This window comes from Pan troglodytes, chromosome 6 (genome assembly GCF_028858775.2).
Source record: "Pan troglodytes isolate AG18354 chromosome 6, NHGRI_mPanTro3-v2.0_pri, whole genome shotgun sequence".
NCBI lineage: Eukaryota > Metazoa > Chordata > Mammalia > Primates > Hominidae > Pan > Pan troglodytes.
The window spans coordinates 61,837,267-61,856,679 of NC_072404.2; the positions used below are offsets into that span (position 1 = coordinate 61,837,267).

General features: G+C 43.5%; 2 protein-coding genes and 2 non-coding genes across 11 annotated transcripts in view; 3 read left to right on the forward strand and 1 right to left on the reverse strand.

Moving 5' to 3' along the window:
- The window catches only part of PSPH (phosphoserine phosphatase), a 40,385-nt gene extending 33,560 nt beyond the window's left edge, over positions 1-6,825 (reverse strand). For 4 of the 8 annotated variants that reach the window (XM_063814237.1, XM_063814236.1, XM_063814234.1 and 1 more), the window contains exon 1: positions 6,340-6,613. The gene's annotated coding sequence lies outside the window, so the exon portion shown is untranslated. Of the gene's footprint in view, positions 1-6,339 lie in introns of all 8 variants that reach the window. The other 4 variants (XM_016957517.4, XM_001161062.8, XM_001160853.8 and 1 more) reach the window with 4 other exon arrangements.
- On the forward strand, positions 6,606-18,581 carry CCT6A (chaperonin containing TCP1 subunit 6A). The gene is made up of 14 exons (XM_001159391.7): positions 6,606-7,186; positions 7,623-7,686; positions 9,564-9,698; positions 10,820-10,993; positions 11,503-11,606; positions 13,180-13,290; positions 13,549-13,708; positions 13,804-13,886; positions 14,733-14,829; positions 15,450-15,597; positions 15,992-16,125; positions 16,924-17,026; positions 17,860-17,932; positions 18,190-18,581. Exons 1-14 carry the CDS (start codon positions 7,050-7,052, stop codon positions 18,260-18,262), a joined length of 1,596 nt encoding a protein of 531 aa, XP_001159391.1. The 5' UTR covers positions 6,606-7,049; the 3' UTR covers positions 18,263-18,581.
- On the forward strand, positions 10,561-10,698 carry LOC112209913 (small nucleolar RNA SNORA22). Its single transcript, XR_002944902.1, has one exon. It is a non-coding gene; the product is annotated as a small nucleolar RNA SNORA22 (small nucleolar RNA).
- LOC112209906 (small nucleolar RNA SNORA15) lies at positions 15,651-15,783 on the forward strand. The gene has a single exon (XR_002944895.1). It is a non-coding gene; the product is annotated as a small nucleolar RNA SNORA15 (small nucleolar RNA).
- Positions 18,582-19,413: the final 832 nt, after the last annotated feature.

The following is a 19,413-nucleotide window of genomic DNA, read 5'->3' on the forward strand; positions in this document are numbered from 1 at the left end:
GGTGGCTCATGCTTGTAATCCAGGCAGGCAGATCACTTGAGGTTAGGAGTTTGAGACCAGCCTGACCAACATGGAGAAACCCCCATCTCTACTAAAAATACAAAATTAGCTGGGCATGCTGGTGCATGCCTGTAATCCCAGCTACTCTGGAGGCTGAGGCAGGACAATCGCTTGAACTCGGGAGGTGGAGATTGCAGTGAGCTGAGATCGTGCCATTGCACTCCAGCCTGGGCAACAAGAGTGAAACTCTGCCTCAAAAAAAAAAAAAAAAAAAAAATAGAATTCTTGAATCCATACTGATACAAATTCATTCATTCAGTCAGTCATTCATGGAGGAGAAGGGAAAGTTCTTCCTTACAGCAGAATTTCAACCAATAAATGTATAATGAATGATGAAAGCAGAAAATTGGCCAGGTGCAGTGGCTCGCTCCTGTAATCCTAGCAATTTGGTAGGCCAAAGTGGGAGGATCACTTGAGGCCAGGAGTTCAAGACCAGCCTGAGCAACATAGCTTTTCAGAGAACTTGTCTCTGAAAAAAAATTAGCCAGGCACGATGGTGGATCACTTGAGCCCAGAAGGTCGAGGCTGCAGTAAGCAGTGATTGCGCCACTGCACTCCAGCCTGGGCACCAGAGTGAGACTCTATCTCTTAAAAATATATAAAAGAAAAAATTAATAGAAAATTACCACTTGCAAACGGTTAGGTCTGAGATTTGACTTTACCCTACTTACAAACTAATACGTTAGCCTCTTGCTTGTTTTATGGATGTGGCCTAAGAAAGAAGACTCCTGGCCAGGCGCGGTGGCTCCAGGCCTGTAATCCCAGGACTTTGGGAGGCCGAGGCAGGTGGATCATGAGGTCAGGATATCGAGACCATCCTGGCCAACATGGTGAAACCCCGCCTCTACTAAAAATACAAAAATTAGCTGGGTGTGGTGGTGCATGCCTGTAGTCCCAGCTACTCAGGAGGTTGAGGCAAGGAGAATCGCTTAAACCCAGGAAGCAGAAGCTGCAGTGAGCCGAGATCATGCCACTGCACTCCAGCCTGGGTGACAGAGCAAGACTTTGTCTCAAAAAAACAAAAACAAAAACAAAAACAAAGAAACAAGTCTCCTGTGTCAGAGACAAAGAACTTTATTGCTTACAGCACAGCAAGCAGTGTGGGCAGTAGGATATTTGCATCAGTTCCCCTTTCCCTCCAACTTCCATGGGGTAACACAATGTGGCCCAGATGGATGCCTCAAAGATGATGGGTTTGGATCACAGCTAAGGAACACTCAGCTCGGGGAATCTATTGCTTTTGTTGTTGTTGTTTTATTGCTTTTTATTATTTAGTTATTTTTTATTTTTTAGAGATAGAGTTTCACTCGTCGCCCAGGCTGGAGTGCAATGGCGCTATTTTGGCCCACCGCAACCTCTGCTTCCTGGGTTCAAGCTATTCTCCTGCCTCAGCCTCCTGAGTAGCTGGGATTACAGGAATGCACCATCACGCCTGGCTAATTGTGTATTTTTTTAGTAGAGACGGGGTTTCTCCATGTTGGTCAGGCTGGTCTCGAACTCCTGACCTCAGGTGATCTGCCCACCTCGGTGTTTTATTGTTTTATTTTTGTAGAGATGGGGTCTCACCATGTTGTCTAGGCTGGTCTTGAACTCCTGGCCTCAAAGGATCCTCCCACCTTGGCCTTCCAAAGTGCTGGGATGGCTTTGCACGGTGGCTTACACCTGTAATCCCAGGACTTTGGGAGGCCGAGGGGGTAAATCACCTGAAGTCAAGGGTTCGAGACCATCCTGGCCAACATGGTGAAGCCCTGTCTGTACAAACATACACAAATTAGCTGGGCATGGTGGCGGGAGCCTGTAGTCCCAGCTACTCAAGAGGTTGAGGCAGGAGAATCACTTGAACCCAGAAGGTGGAGGCTGCAGTGAGCCGGTATTGCACCACTACACTCCAGCCTGGGCAACAGAGTGAGAGTGAGCAGAGTGAGACTCCACCTCAAAAAAAAAAAAAAAAAAAAAAAAGGGCTAGGATTATAGACATCAGCCACTACACCCAGCTGAAATCTATTGTTTTCATACCAAGTAGTGAGCGGGCAAGCCTGCTCTTTGTCCAGGAAGAAACATTTAACTTGTCTCTGAAGATTAGCAGCTGTATAAACAACCCTGAGAAAAGCCCCAGATAAAGAGCATTCTTGGGCCTTGCATTCTTGGCACACACAGCAAGACATGTAAGCACACAACAGATCCATGGAGGACTTTCAATACAAAGATCACAGTAATAATTGTTTCAGGCAAAAATTATTGATGGGCTGGGTACAGTGGCTCATGCCTGTAACCCCAGCACTTTGGGAGGCTGAGGCAGGAGGACTGCTTGAGCCCAGAAGTTTGAAACTCACCCAGACAACATAGCATGACCTTCTCTCTACAAAAAAAAAAAAAAAAGTTTTAAATTAGCCAGCAATAGTGGTGCACGTCTGTAGTCTCAGCTACTCAGGAGGCTGAGATAGGAAGCTGAGCCCAGGAGGTTCAGGCTGCAGTAAGCTGTGTGATTGAGCTACTGCACTCCAGCCTGGGCGACAGGGTGAGACCCTGTCTCAAAAAAAAAAAAAAGAAAAAAGGGATGCTTAAATTAGTAGGCATTGTTATGATGAAAAACAGAACAGTCACATATTTTCCCATAAGATGCTTATTAAATGCTTATTAAATACAAAGAAAAACTACTAACTTTAAAGTAGAGCAATCTGGCAAATATTAACCAAGTGAACAAAGTTAACATCACCAGGAATGGGAAAAACTGACATCATGTGACTCTTCCTATGATGCCTTGAAAAGGACACGTTAATTTCTCTGGTGTTCTTGCCAAAAATGAATAACCTGCTTTTTTTTTTTTTTTTTTGATAAGAGTCTCGCTCTGTCACCCAGGCTGGAGTGCAGTGGCGTGATCTTGACTCACTGCAATCTCCGCCTCCTGGGTTCAAGTGATTCTCCTGCCTCAGCCTACTGAGTAACTGGGATTACAGGCGTGCACCACCACGCCCAGCTAATTTTTTGTATTTTTAGTAGAGACGGTGTTGCACCATGTTGGCCAGGATGGTCTCAATCTCTTGACCTCACGATCCGCCCGCCTTGGCCTCCCAAAGTGCTGGGATTACAGGTGTGAGCCACTGTGCCCGGCCATAATCTGCATTTAAACATAAGGAAACATCAGGCCAGGCGTGGTGGCTCATGCCTGTAATCCCGGCACTTTGGGAGGCTAAGGCAGGCAGATCACCTGAGGTCAGGAGTTCAAAACCAGCCTGGCTAACATGGTGAAACCCCATTTCTACTAAAAGTACAAAAATTAGCCCGGCATGGTGGTGGGTGCCTGTAATCCCAGCTACTCTGGAGGCTGAGGCAGGAGAATCACTTGAACCCGAGGAGGCGGAGGCTGCATTGAGCAGAGATCATGCCACTGCACTCCAGCCTGGGCAAAAGAGCAACACTCTGTCTTTAAAAAATTTGAAAAAAAAAAAATCATAAGGAAACATCAAATAACCCTAAAGTAAGGGACAGTCTGTAAAATAACTGGCCAGTATTCAAAAAAATGCCAAGATCATTAAAGACTGAAAAATTGCAGAACTGTTCCAGACTGAAGAACATGACAACTAAATGTGAAATGTAATTTTGGATAAATAGAATCCTGGTCCAGAGATAGAAGATTCATGACATAATTAGCAATATTTGAATGAAATCTATAGATTGGATCCTGCATCAATGTAATTTATTATTCCTGGGTTAAATGTGATGTTTACACTGGGGGATCTGTGGGTAGAGTATGGGAATTCTTCTTACTGTTTTTTACAAATTCCTTCCATTTTTGAGACAAGGTCTCACTCTGTCGCCGAGACTGGGAGTGCAGTGCTGTGATTCTGGCTCACTGCAACCTCCGCCTCCTGGGTTCAAGCAATTCCACCTCAGCCACACAAGTAGCTGGGATTACAGGCGTGTGCCACCACACCTGGCTTTTTTTTTTTTTTTTGCTTTAAGTTCAGGGATATATGTGCAGAATGAGCAGTTTTGTTAGATAGGTATACATATCCCATGGTGGTTTGCTGCACCCTTCCACCCATCCTCTAGGGTTTTTTTGGTGGTTGTTTTTTTCTTTGAGACAGAGTCTCACTGTGTCGCCCAGGCTGGAGTGCAGTGGCTCCATCTCGGCTCACTGCAAGCTCCGCCTCTTGGATTCATGCCATTCTCTCACCTCAGCCTCCCCAGTAGCTGGAACTACAGGCACCCGCCACCATGCCCAGCTAATTTTTTTTTTTTTGTATTTTTAGTAGAGATGAGGTTTCACCGTGTTAGCCAGGATAGTGTCGATCTCCTGACCTTGTGATCTGCCCGCCTCGGCCTCCCAAAGTGCTGGGATTACAGGCGTAAGCCACTGCGTCCAGCCCCCATCCTCTAAGTTTTAAACCCCGCTTGCATTAGGTATTTGTCTTAATGCTCTCCCTCCCCTTGCTCCCACCCCCTGACAGGTCCCGTGTGTGATGTTCCCCTCCCTGTACGGACCCATGGGAAATGTTTCAAAAGTGAGAACTTCTTATACATGTTATTTAAAATGTTTTTCCCCCTTATCAAGAACACCTATTTATGTATTTAATATGCTTCCATCAGATGTCGCCTGGGAGACAAGTCTCGCTGTTGTTGCCCAGGCTGGAGTGCAGTAATGCAGTCTCCGCTCACTGCAATCTCCAACTTCCAGGTTTAAGTGATTCTCCCGCCTCAGCCTCCTGAGGAACTGGGATTACAGGCAGCCGCCACCATGCCCAGCTAATTTTTGTATTTTTAGTAGAGACGGGTTTCACTATGTTGGCCAGGCTGGTCTCGAACTCCTGACCTCAGGTGATCCACCCGCTTCAGCCTCCCAAAGTGCTGGGATTACAGGTGTGAATCACTGTACCTGGCCTTTATTATTATTATTATTATTTTTGAGGAATCTCGCTCTGTTGCCCAGGCTGGAGTGCAGTGACACGATCTCAGCTCACTGCAACCTCTGCTTCCTGAGTTCAAGCAATTCTCATGCCTCAGCCTCCCAAGTAGCTTGCATCACAGATGCACACCACCAGGCCAGGCTAATGTATTTTTACAGAGACGGGGTTTCACCATGTTGGCCAGGATGGTCTTGAACTCCTGACCTCAAGTGATCCGCCCACCTCAGCTTCCCAAAGTACTGGGATTACAAGCGTGCGCCACCATGCTTGGCCTCCTCATAACATTTTTAACAGCAGTTATAATAAATCCGCATGCACACCATGTAATGCCTATGGAACTAATAACTAGTCTTCTATCGTGCAGTGCTACTAGTCACATATATAGATGTTTTTGTGATTCTCAAATACACAAACCCACCTAAGAGCATCATATACCCAGATATTCACTGCAGTCTGAATAGCAGATTGCAAACAACTTAAACATCAGTCAGTAGGTGACCGGTTAGTTGTGTCATTCTTTTTGAGAAAGGGTCAGCTCCGTAGCCCAGGCTGAAGTGCAGTGGCAAGATCATAGCTGACTGCAACCTCCGCCTCCCAGATTCCAGCAATCCTCCCACCTCAGCCTCCCAAGTAGCTGGGATCACAGACGTGCACCACCACGCCCGGCTAATTTTTGTATTTGTTGTATAGATGGAGTCTCGCTATGTTACCCAGACTGGTCTTGAACTCCCGGGCACAAGTGATGCCCCTGCCTCATCCTCCCAAAGTGCTGGGATTACAGGCGTGAGCCACCCAGCCCTGGCCCCTAGTTGAGTCATTCTTACAAAGAACATCACGCAGCTGTTACCGAGGACTTCCCATTAGTCTTGATATGGCACAATCTCCAAGACAATTAAAGTATAACACACCCTGCAGTGTGTATTATGAATTGCCATTTGTGTGGGGAAATGATTATATTCATATGTAAGTTTATAAATTCAGAAAGCATTCCGAAAATTCATAGAGTACCCAGGGGTAACTTTGCTTGTCTCTAGTGTTGAACTAGAAGTGGGAGGAAGATTTAATTTTCACTACATGCCCTTTGGTGCCTTTTGAATTCAGAACAATTTCCGTTATTTATTAAAAATAAAATACGGCCGGGCGCGGTGGCTCACGCCTGTAATCCCAACACTTTGGAAGGCCGAGGCGGGAGGATCACTTGAACTCAGGAGTATCACTTGAGCTCAAGAGTTTGAGACCACCCTGGGCAACATAGTGAGACCCTGTGTTTACAAAAAGAAAAATAAAGTAAAATACCACGTGTTACTGAATCCCTGGTATTTGGCGGGACACTGGATACTGGAAACAATTGTGGAGCTCTTTGGAAATTTACCTTAAAAGGGAGTCCGCTCAAAGGCAGGAATGACTCTACAAGGGTGAATTTTCAAATCTGCCATAGGGGCCTCGGGCCTCAGCAGCATCCAGAGCCCTACGGACGGGCAGGTTCTTACGTCTCAACTCCCATCGCACCAGTCCTGCAGCTTTCTAAAGGTATCCAGCACTTTCTACCTTGCATTCTATCTTCATCTTCGCTAGGCCTCACAGCACCGCATGATCCCGGGGGAGGGTGCTTATCAGACTCGCGTGTGGCCCCACGGCACCTAGGGCACCGTCGAGCACACGGTCCGGGAAGCTCCAATGAAACGGAACAAACCGCGAGATTAGGGGCGGTAGGAGGCCCACCCTACGCCTGCCCCCGCGGAGCACAAGCCCCGCCTGCGTCCCGAACTCCCGGGTCCGCAAAGCTGGGCCCCACAGAGCTCCAACGCCGGAACCAAGGAGCACGGAATGCCGGGAACAAGCTCCTCCCGTGCGCGATGACGACGAGGCCGCGGCGCGAAGGGTGGGACCGCAGGAGCCGTGCAGCCGCGGACCAATGAGCGGGCGCCGGACGACCTGTGGCCCAATGGCGGCGGCGCGCGGGCACGCTGGGGGCCGGCCAGACGGGCCGACTTTTCCAGAAGACCCGGATAGTTCCTCCCGGCCACGCCGCGCCGGCTCTGGGCACTCAGCATCGTTTCCTTTTCCTCCGCTGGAGCAGCTATGGCGGCGGTGAAGACCCTGAACCCCAAGGCCGAGGTGGCCCGAGCGCAGGCGGCGCTGGCGGTCAACATCAGCGCGGCGCGGGGTCTGCAGGACGTGCTAAGGACCAACCTGGGGCCCAAGGGCACCATGAAGATGTAAGGCGGGGCTGAACCGGAGGGCCGGGCGGGCACCGCGCGCCGCCGCGCACCTGGCGGGCCCGGGACCGCGGACTGGAGCCCGCCGCCTCGGGGCTGCGCAGCCGTCCTTCTCCGCGTCCTCCGGGGTCGGTCCTGTGTCCCTGCTAAGCCCCACCGTCCCGGCCATTTCTTCCCGCATCGATGCAGTCTCCGCGGAGAACAAAGCGGCTCTAGAGCGCGGCGTTCCCCGCCCTCTGGGGCTTCCAGGCACCCTGAGGACTCGGCACAATCTCTGTGGGGACGGGGTGGGCACTGCACCTGTCCTCCATCCTGCTGGAGATAACTAGCCCCACATCCCTGGCTCCCTAAAATCTGGGAAAAGCCCGTTTTCTAATGGGACTTTTAGTTATCGTTGAAAAAGTCATAGTCTGGTTCATTTCTGTCCTTTAAACAGGCTCGTTTCTGGCGCTGGAGACATCAAACTTACTAAAGACGGCAATGTGCTGCTTCACGAAATGGTGAGAGGTGCTCTGGGCTAGGTCAGAAAGGTCTTGATTTTCCGTAGAATGTTTTCTTTGTAGAAAGATTTGCAGTGTCCATTTTCAAGGTAGGAGAACATTCAGAAGTGGCGTGTAATCAGTAATAGTCCGGAGTGCCTGGAGTCTGACAGCCCTGCCTTTGAATCCCTGCTTTTTTGCCATTCACAGTCCGGGCTAAAGGGCTGTAATTGTATATTAAAGTTAATTATTTTAAAACTTGAAAAATTAAGAGAGGTTGATACAATCACATGGGCTAAATGCATGAGGATGATTTTTCTTTTCTTTTTTTTTTTTTTTATTAGACGAAGTCTCGCTCTGTCGACCAGCCTGGAGTCCGGTGGCACAATCTCAACTCACTGCAACCTCTCCCTCCCGGGTTCAAGCGATTCTTCTGTCTCAGTCTCCCAAGTAGCTAGGATTACAGGCTCGCGCCACTACGCCCAGTTGATTTTTGTATTTTTAGTAGAGACAGGATTTCACCGTGTTGGCCAGGCTGGTCTTGAACGCCTGACTTCAGGCGATCCCCCTGCATCAGCCTCCCAAAGTGCTGGGATTACCAGGCCCGTGCCCAGCTGGGTTTTCTCTTTTTAAAACAGCAGTTTCTCTGTTAGGTCTCATCTCTGTCTCCGACTGGAGGGGAGATAAATCTGTCTCTTTGCAAGTCTTAGGGATGGAGAATATTAGATTATTGAGGGGAGTATGCTTTTTACTCATGCCTAAATTCCCAAAACTTAGCAGTTCAAATCCAAGAAAAGGAAATTATTTCCTGCTGATTTGAGTTCAGAATAATATGTAGGGTTTTGCTAGTGGTATACCATGCCATCAACATCCAGAGGAAATTCTTTAGTAAGGACTTGCTAACCTAGGAGGTGTAGTTTTTGTTTTTAGTGGGCTCAGTGGTGTCCCGTGTTTGAAAAGTGGAGCCACAGTTAAACTTGACTTCAGAATTGTTTGGGGGCTAGGTGTGGTGGCTTATGCTTGTAATCCCAGCACTTTGGAAGGCCAAGGTAGGTGGATCATTTGAGGCCAGGCGTTCACGACCAGCCCTGGCCAACATGGTTAAAACTCCGACTCAACTAAAAATACAAAAATTAGCTGGGTGTGGTCCTGCACGCCTGTAGTCCCAGCTGCTTCAGAGGCTGAGGCAGGAGAATCGATCGCTTAAACCTGGGAGACTGAGGTTTCAGTGAGCCAAGATTGTGCCACTGCATTCCAGTGTAGGAGACAGAGTGAGGCTATCTCCAAAACAAAACAAAAAATTATTTGGGTTTTAGTGTGTGAGAAATACAGCGTAGGTAGAGAGAAGCACATTGAACATTTACAATTTAAGAAATAATTATAAAATGGACACACACAACCACCACTGTAGCTAATAAATTGTTGCTACCACCTCAGAAGTCTCGTCCCATTGGAACCTCTCTCCAATCTCCAGAAGTCTGTTTTTCAGTTTTCTTTGAAAAAATTACAAACCTACAAAAATAATTATAATGTGTGTGCCCTTTAGGAGATACCTGGCTTATTCTCACTAGAGCTCTACACTTGCCATAAAGAGGCAAGGATGTACAATTATGTGGTATTGTTAACTGGTAGCTCTGTCATCTTGAGTAAACTTCTACTGAGCCTCAAGCTTCCTCATCTGTAAAGTAGAGATAACCTGGGAAATAAATTACACATGAAGACGTTTCAATCATTATAATTGCATGTGCATGATAGTTAATCAAAGTAATTTGTAGCCAAACATTTGGGTAGCTTTTTCAAGTAGATAGCACTCAAAGAGGCCCTTCCTGCATTTTGTTTGTGGTATATTTAGACTGCTTCATATTGTTTTAAGTGATTCATTCTTTTTCTACTTTCAGCAAATTCAACACCCAACAGCTTCCTTAATAGCAAAGGTAGCAACAGCCCAGGATGATATAACTGGTGATGGTACGACTTCTAATGTCCTAATCATTGGAGAGCTGCTGAAACAGGCGGATCTCTACATTTCTGAAGTATGCACAACTCTTGTTTCTGTAATTTTTTTTTGTATATAGGAAGTGTCTGATATTTATACAAATTGATGTGCTGTTAATAGTAGCTGAGGTCATACAGTAGAATTAGGGGGCTTAAATCTGGGTCTTTATCCTGGTCTAAAACAAATTGTGACCTTGGACAGGTTATAGAACCTTTCTTGGCCTGAAAATAATTTTGTAATCAAGTTGCATTGCCTATGTGATTTGCATCTGTCTTTAGTGTAGATTAATAATTGAGATCTAAAAATGGAATGTTTAGGACTAGGCATATTTGTTAGGAAAAAGGCAACCAAAAGCTTATATTTGGATAAATTCCACTTTTTTAGCCCTGACTAGTTCCAAGGTTAAAGCAAACCTCAGTGAATATGAATGTATTGTCAGAATTTCCTGGAGAAAGAGAGCAGACATCTTTATTTTTATTAGTAAATGATGTGAGTTAGTTTGAGATTACCTATAGAAAAGATAGAATAGTCCAGGCGCAGTGGCTCACGCCCATAATCCCAACACTTTGAGAGGCCGAGGTGGGCGGATCACCTGAGGTTGGGAGTTCGAGACCAGTCTGACCAACATGGAGAAACCCCATGTCTACTAAAAATACAAAAATTAGCCGGGCGTGGTGGTGCATGCCTGTAATCCCAGCTACTTGGGAGGCTGAGGCAGGAGAATTGCTTGAACCCAGGAGGCGGAGGTTGTGGTGAGTCGAGATTGTGCCGTTGTACTCCAGCCTGGGTAACAAGTGCGAAACTCCATCTCAAAAAAAAAAAGAAAATAAAGATAGGATAATGCTACCATCTGTGAGTTGTTGGGACACAGTGTTGGTTTTGAAATGATTCAGAGTGGTTTGCACAGTGAACACCCAAGTGTGCTTTATAGTTCCCTTGGCTTTGACCCTGTGCTAGAGCATTCATTACCTGTTCATCTGCTCTGCATTGAAAGGAATATTTGTCCTTTTAAATGTATTCAGAAAGCCAGCACATTATATTACCTCGTGTTCGAAGGTATGATGATCCAGAACACTCCTTCAATAATTACCTGAACTTTATCATGAACTATGGTTGCACCTAATTGAAGATGCAAGTGTTAATGTGTGTTTATTTTAGGGCCTTCATCCCAGAATAATCACTGAAGGATTTGAAGCTGCAAAGGAAAAGGCCCTTCAGTTTTTGGAAGAAGTCAAAGTAAGCAGAGAGATGGACAGGGAAACACTTATAGATGTGGCCAGAACATCTCTTCGTACTAAAGTTCATGCTGAACTTGCAGATGTCTTAACAGAGGTATGTATTAAATTTTGTCTGTGTCTGGTGTAGTACACCTATATAGAAAATCTCTGATAGTAGAAACATGAATATGATTACCAATTTCAATTACAAGGTGCTGTGTAGGTTCATTTTTGTGGCAATGATACCTAATCTGTGTCTCTAAAAACGAGGAAATTAAAATAATAGTATACCTAACCAGGTTATAAAAGTAAAATTGAAGCTTTCTTTAAAAGGTTTATAAAGTGGAGATTTTTTTATTAGAAAGCTTCCAGTTACCAGTATTTTTAATAAAACAAGAGGAATGTTAATGTTAATTAATGTTTGGGAATTACAGATGGAGATTTCAGAAATGTAAATGACTTCAGCTGTTGCCTTTTACATATAATGTATTCTATTTGCTCATAGAAAAAGACTTAAATCAGTGTCGAATTGTAAAATGAAACTGTCTACTTTAGCCTTCTGAAAAGCAACATGTTTCTGCTGCAAATTGAATTTACTTAACGGTTATGCTTCTCCAATTGCAGGCTGTAGTGGACTCCATTTTGGCCATTAAAAAGCAAGATGAACCTATTGATCTCTTCATGATTGAGATCATGGAGATGAAACATAAATCTGAAACTGATACAAGGTAGGTGGTAGAAGACTGTGAAATACTAATGGGCATGGAGGCTCACACCTGTAATCCCAGCACTTTGGGAGGCTGTGGTGGGCAAATCACCTCAGGTCAGGAGTTCCAGACCAGCCTGGCCAACATGGGGAAACCCCGTCTCTATTAAAATTACAAAAATTAGCCAGGCGTGCCGGGCATGGCTGTAATCCCAGCTACTCGGGAGGCTGAGGCAGCAGAATAGCTTGAACCTGGGAGGCGGAGGTTGCAGTGAGCTGAGACCACACCATTGCACTCCAGCCTGGGTGACGAGCGAAACTCCGTCCCATTAAAAAAAAAAAACAAAAACAAAAAATAAACTGTGTTTAGAAATTTAGGGGTGCTTTGTACAATATAGATAGTTGGCTTTTTTTTTTTTTTTTGAGATGGAGTCTTGCTCTGTCGCCCAGCCTGGAGTGTACAGTGGCGTGATCTCGGCTTACTGCAAGCTCTGCCTCCCGGGTTCACACTATTCTCCTGCCTCAGCCTCCCGAGTAGGTGGGACTACAGGCGCCCGCCACCATGCCCGGATAATTTTTGTATTTTTAGTAGAGACGGGATTTCACCATGTTAACCAGGATGATCTCGATCTCCTGACCTCGTGATCCGCCCACCTCGGCCTCCCAAAGTGCTGGGATTACAGGCGTGAGATGGCAATTTTAAAAATATCTTTGGATATAAAATGTTATATATTTACCTGAAGATATAAGTTGGATAAACTGCTAGGAGAATATTGTTTTTAGTAATATTTTCTCCTGAAGTAAGGTGAATGTTATGTTTATGGTTAGAATGATTCTGAAAAGTGAACAACATCAGTCATTTGGCATTTATTGAATTGCTAGGTACAAAGCATAATGAGAAGTAGTACAGGAATTTAAAAAAATATTTTTTTCAAAGAGTTAGTTAGAAAACATGTTTGTTTTCCCTTTGGGGTGTGTGTGTCTGTGTGGAGAATGGAGTCTCCCTATGTTGCCCAGGCTGGTTTTAAATTCTTGGGATTAAGGTGTCCTCTCACTTGTGCCTCCGTAAGTGCTGGGGTTACAGGTGCTTGGTAGAAAACATGTTTTTAAAGGACGTCATCACAGTTTGACAGCCTACCAGTGAGACTATCTCTGCAGACTTTTCTGTACAGCGTAGGATCTTCAGGTAATTTAAGAAATAGGCCGGGCGCGGTGGCTCATGCCTGTAATCCCAGCACTTTGGGAGGCCAAGGCGGGCGGATCACGAGATCAGGAGATCGAAACCATCCTGGCTAACACGGTGAAACCCCGTCTCTACTAAAAATACAAAAGAATTAGCTGGGCATGGTTGTGGGTGCCTGCAGTCCCAGCTGCTTGAGAGGCTGAGGTAGGAGAATGGTGTGAACCCAGGAGGTGGAGCTTGCGGTGAGCCAAGATGGCACCACTACACTCCATCCTGGGCAACAGAGCAAGACTTCATCTCAAAAAAGAAAAATGTGACTGCGTGAAATATCAATACCTTCTCATTTCAGTGTTTAATATATTAAACACCCATCTGAAAATCAATAACCATAATTTTGTGTGTGTTTAAACAGCTTAATCAGAGGGCTTGTTTTGGACCACGGAGCACGGCATCCTGATATGAAGAAAAGGGTGGAGGATGCATACATCCTCACTTGTAACGTGTCATTAGAGTATGAAAAAACGTAAGTTTATAGCCCCTTAACAGTGAAATGGAGAAGCTTCGTATTGTAGGCGAGTTACTTTTTTGTGAAACTTTGTTTCCCACTGTAAGGACAATAATGCTCAAATTGGTTTGGGGGAGCTATAGGAAACAGTCTCTGAAGATGCATAAGGGGCAGGATTGGAGCTTAGTGAACTGTTAAATCTTAGGACTAATCCAGTTTCAGACGCTACTTTCTTAATGTTTCCCTGCTTTCTGTAACTTTTTTTTTTCTTAATAGAGAAGTGAATTCTGGCTTTTTTTACAAGAGTGCAGAAGAGAGAGAAAAACTCGTGAAAGCTGAAAGAAAATTCATTGAAGATAGAGTTAAAAAAATAATAGAACTGAAAAGGAAAGTCTGTGGCGATTCAGATAAAGGATTTGTTGTTATTAATCAAAAGGTGAGAATGAAAACTCAATGTATAAACTAAATAGTATGTATCCTTTTTACTTTTAAGGTGAAAGATGTTGAAATTAATTTTTATTTTTGTTATAGGGAATTGACCCCTTTTCCTTAGATGCTCTTTCAAAAGAAGGCATAGTCGCTCTGCGCAGAGCTAAAAGGAGAAATATGGAGAGGTATCCGAGTAATTTGACTTTTACTCATTTTGCAAGTGAATTGGGATTATTTCTTTTTCCTTATACTTTATTTTTGGGTTTTTCAACTGTATAGTTAATTGGCATTAACTATATTCACATTGTGCACCCCGTCAGCACTGTCCATCTCTAGGACGTTTTTCATCATCACAAACTGAAACTGTATACCCATTAAATAGTTACTCCCCATTTCTCCCTCCCCCTTGCCCCTTGTAAACATTATTTTACTTTTTGTTTCTGAATTCAATATACTTTTTTCCAAAGAGCTCCCCACGATAAAAAGCTTTTTTAAAAAATTTTTTATTTTATTATTATTTTTTGAGACAATCTTGCTCTTTTGTGCAGTGGCATGATCTTGGTTCATTGCGACTACCACTTCCTGGGTTCATAGGATTCTCAGCCTCCCGAGTAGTTGGGATTATGGGTGTCTGCCACCATGCCCACTGAATTGCTTTGTGTTTTTTTAGTAGAGATGGGGTTTTGCCATGTTAGCTAGGCTGGTCTCAAACTCCTGGCCTCAAGTGATCCACCCACCTCAACCTCCCAAAGTGTTGGGATTACAGGTGTGAGCCACCATGCCTGGCTAATAAAGAGCTCTTGTCCACCTTTTAGATTTCATTTGCTAACTTGGGGAGAGTGGTTTAAATGGAGGGTTAAGAGAAAAGACTAGATTTTAGCTGGTTGATGGCAAATGGAAAGGCTTAAAGTACATTTTAAAATTTAATTTTGTGTGTAATTCTGAAAAATTCCTTCCTAAAAATTACTGGTCTTATCTTTGAAATTCACTGGTAACATTGCTTATCCATCTCCCTTAAAATGCTATTTCAGGCTGACTCTTGCTTGTGGTGGGGTAGCCCTGAATTCTTTTGACGACCTAAGTCCTGACTGCTTGGGACATGCAGGACTTGTATATGAGTATACATTGGTAAGTGTATTTTTTTCTTAAAGGTAATAGAACCTTTTAGCTCGTGAATTATTTTTGTTTGTTTGTTTGAGGTGGGGTCTCACTCCTGCCCGGGCTGGAGTGCAGTGGTGTGATCACAGTTCACTGCAGCCTCATCTTCCTGGGTTCAAGTGATCCTCCCGCCTCAGGCTTCTGAGCAGGTGGGACCACAGATGTGTGTGCTACCATGACTGGCTAATTTTTTTTTTTGGTAATTTTTGTAGAAACAGGTTCATAATTGTGTTGCCCAGGCTGGTCTTAAACTCCTGGGCTCAGGCTGTCCTTCACCCTCAGCCTCCCAAAGTGCTGAGATTACAGGCATGAGCCACCGTGCCTGGTTCATGAAGTCTTTAGCAGAAAAATTAATTGAAATTCAGGATCACATTTTTGTTTATATACATTTTGAAGGTTTATATGTAGTAATGGGAAGCCATTGATGGGGAAAATCACATTTATGTGATTTTTCAAAAGGAGATAATTTGCTTTAATGTGATCAAGTTTGTTCCTTATTAATATGCTACTTGTCATTCTCTGTAAGTCCCTCTTCTCTCTTCACTCTGCACAAATCCTGTTTTTGAAAATCATATTTTTTCTACACATAGGGAGAAGAGAAGTTTACCTTTATTGAGAAATGTAACAACCCTCGTTCTGTCACATTATTGATCAAAGGACCAAATAAGCACACACTCACTCAGATCAAAGATGCAGTGAGGGATGGCTTGAGGGCTGTCAAAAATGCTATTGATGATGGTAAGATCCTCACTGTATTTCAATTCTTTTATATTGTTTTGCTGGTCTGAAAGGCATGGCCAAATACTGTGTTTTTATCAGTAGTTTACACAGCCAGACACCATGCAAAAGCAGTCTTCCCTTTAGAATGACTGATGGTATGCTAAGGTTTTTCATAGCATATCATTATTAAAGGTGAATACAAATAAATGAACTAATACTGATCTGTTGAAAGCTGCCAGTGGCTAGTGAAGCCATTCTGGTTGAACCATTCTCCTATTTGGTATGTTAGTCACTTGTATTTTGTCATAGTAAATTTGTAAGAAATTAATGGCTTTCATATGTATATTTTATTTGTTATTCATAATTAGTTCTGCAGTTTTCTTAGCATTTTTCCTTTTCCCCCATCCAACAGGCTGTGTGGTTCCAGGTGCTGGTGCCGTGGAAGTGGCAATGGCAGAAGCCCTGATTAAACATAAGCCCAGTGTAAAGGGCAGGGCACAGCTTGGAGTCCAAGCATTTGCTGATGCATTGCTCATTATTCCCAAGGTGTGCATGCTTTTAACAGTCAATCTTCCAAAAGATTCAGCTGATCAAACCTTTCTGATAATGTAGGATTTATTCATAAAGTGGATTTTGGATAAGCAAGTTTGATCAGTTTTCTTTCTGACTCTAGAACAGGTATTCCTCATCATCCAGATATATTTGGTTTCTCTGGGAGGCCTGAATAGCTGACATTGCAGATGGCAAGAGATAACCTGTAGTTTAATATTTGCAGTATTAGGGGTTATACTTGAGTACAAACTTGCTTTTTGCTTTTGTTTTAAACTGATATCATTGTTTTCTATTATATACCAGTTTTGATGTATAATTTATGACTGGTGTATTGCTGCTGGGTTTGGGGTAGTTGAGAGAGTTGATCAGTAACTTGTGTCTGGTATTCTCTGAAGGGAACATAAATGTTCTGTCTTTATGCAATGAGATTTTTTTTTTTTTTTTTTGAGACAGAGTTTTGTTCTTGTTTCCCAGGCTGGAGTGCAATGGTGCGATCTCAGCTCACTGCAGCCTCAGCCTCTCGAGTAGCTGGGATTACAGGCACCTGCCACCACACCCGGCGAGGTTTTTTTTTATTTTTAGTAGAGATGGAGTTTCACCATGTTGGCCAGGCTGGTCTCGAACTCCTGACCTCAGGTGATCCACCTTCCACGGCCTCCCAAAGTCCTGGGATTACAGGCGTGAGCCACTGCACCAGGCCGAGATTTTCTTTTTCTTTTTCTTTTCTTTTTTTTTTTTTTACTATCAGTTATTAGTTCCTGTTTTCTCAAGAATTAAATTTGTTTACTTTAGGTTCTTGCTCAGAACTCTGGTTTTGACCTTCAGGAAACATTAGTTAAAATTCAAGCAGAACATTCAGAATCAGGTCAGCTTGTGGGTGTGGACCTGAACACAGGTAAGAGAATGCAACTGTTGTAGAGGGAAAACTAGATGTAATACGTGTGAGTTGAAGCCAGGAAAGATTAAAAATGTTTTGCTTTGCAATTTGACACCAGTGCTGTTAGGGAACTCTGGGTTCTAAAATGGGATAAAATAGGATATTAATAAAAAATGGAATGACTAGGTATAATTAAGGGACGAGTAGACATGAGTAATTTGGGGATACAATTTTGGAGATGTTGAGTGGTGGTAGATGGTTCAGATTAATGTTGAAGGATTTTCATATTGCATTTGCCTTACTCAGTTTTTAATCAAGTACTATGATAAGAAAATAGATGTGGTGATTATATTCATGGGTGAAAACCAGCTAAAGATAGCAATTAATGCCAGGAAAAGGGGATCTAGAAATCTAGTGAAATGGTGACAGCTCTGATCTTAGGTTCCTGTAACAAAACAACACAAATTAAGTACAAAGTAGGAGATAACAGGTACCTCCATGCAGTATGTGCAAGACCTATTGTTGTCAACATTAATAGAAAAGGTTTCTAGAATGAGGGAAGTGATCAGTCCATTTTAGTCAGATTATAGTTGAAGTGCTATACTTCAGTATGAGTAAACAGAAATGTATCCAGAAGAAGAGAGGGGTGTTCAGGACTTCTAAGTATAAGTCAGACATTCATCAAATATTGTGGACGGGGGTCATGGTTTAGAGTAGAAAATTGGGCTAACAGAGAAGCTTTGAATTCTCATAGTTAATACTGGAGGAAATGAGTCATCAGTGATAAGCAAAGCTGCACACAATATTGTTCTTACTGACTGAACTTATTTTAAGATTTGGTTGCCTTTTAGGTGAGCCAATGGTAGCAGCAGAAGTAGGTGTATGGGATAACTATTGTGTAAAGAAACAGCTTCTTCACTCCTGGTAAGTTTGGGAAAATGAAAACTAAACTGTTAGAGAATCATACTTTTTTCATTTGGTGTTCTCTGTTTAGTTGCTCCTTTCCCCCATGAATAATGTGATCAGCTGGAAGTATGGAAACTGAACTAGCCCTCTGATGTGTAGAGGGGAAGGGGGAAATTTAATTGGATGTAATGTGTGCAGCTTGGTTGGAAGTGGGAAGTTGAGTCGAATTAGGGCTCCTAATCATCTGAGCCATCTTATTTTTGTCCCCCTTTCAGCACTGTGATTGCCACCAACATTCTCTTGGTTGATGAGATCATGCGAGCTGGAATGTCTTCTCTGAAAGGTTGAATTGAAGCTTCCTCTGTATCTGAATCTTGAAGACTGCAAAGTGATCCTGAGGAATACAGCTGTGGAATTTTTGTCCAAGCTTCAAATAATTTTGAAAGAAATTTTCCCATATGAAAAAAGGAGAGAACACTGGCATCTGTTGAAATTTGGAAGTTCTGAAATTATAGTATTTTTAAAAATTGCACTGAAGTGTATACACATAAAGCAGGTCTTTTATCCAGTGAACAGGATGTTTTGCTTTAGCAGCAGTGACATAAAATTCCATGTTAGATAAGCATATGTTACTTACCTTGTTATTAAATATTTCTTGAAAAGCAAATTTTAATGGTTTAATTTTATGTGGACGTATGTTAAATTATCCAACTACCCTATTGTTAAGCATTTGGTTTTAAAATTTTTATGCTAATATAAATGCTCAAGTAATTTAAAATATTGAAAGCATCCCTGTTGGTATAAATTTCTGAGTAAATGCATTGGATCAGTTGGACTTCGAACGCCTTTGAAATGGCTTTGCTAAAATGCTCCCGCCACAAAGTTGTAGGAAATGGGAAGAGGAGTCAACTAGAGGCAAGGGAGTTGAGAGAGCTGCAACTGTAAAGGGCAAAAACAGGCAGAGGTAAAAAGATGATGGAAGGTGTGGTGACTCTAAGGGCCACGGTTATTGGGTGAAATTTGAGATTGTAGGCCAACTGTATTTTCAAGCTTCTGAACTTAGGCAAAATATTCATCCCAAAGTCTCTAGCGTCATATTTTTCTCACCCAAATTACTACGTTTCCACGAGATTATTTATATATAGTTGGTCTATCTCTGCAGTCCTTGAAGGTGAAGTTGTGTGTTACTAGGCTGTGTTTTGGGATGTCAGCAGTGGCCTGAAGTGAGTTGTGCAATAAATGTTAAGTTGAAACCTTCTTTCTGTTCTTGCGATGGTATGACGCACAAAAGCAATCTTAAGGGGAATGAAAACTGTCCAAAGGTTCAGAAAAGTAGTGAAGGGGCCTCTGGAACGGCTGGGACCCTCAACGTGGTTTTCCTTAATTCCCTGGGCGGTCCTGAAGATGGTGTGGCCAGTCCTCCGTCTCGCTCCGTCAGTTTCCCCCTGCTGAACTGTTGGGTGCGGGGCGGGTGGTGGAGCAGCCTGCGCATGTGCATA

Coding starts and splice junctions, on each gene's coding strand:
- CCT6A (XM_001159391.7), top strand. CDS start 7,050: ATGGCGGCGGTGAAGACCCTGAACCCCAAGGCCGAGGTGGCCCGAGCG. Junction 7,687..9,563: donor ATGTGCTGCTTCACGAAATG/GTGAGAGGTGCT, acceptor TTCTACTTTCAG/CAAATTCAACACCCAACAGC. Junction 9,699..10,819: donor CGGATCTCTACATTTCTGAA/GTATGCACAACT, acceptor TGTTTATTTTAG/GGCCTTCATCCCAGAATAAT.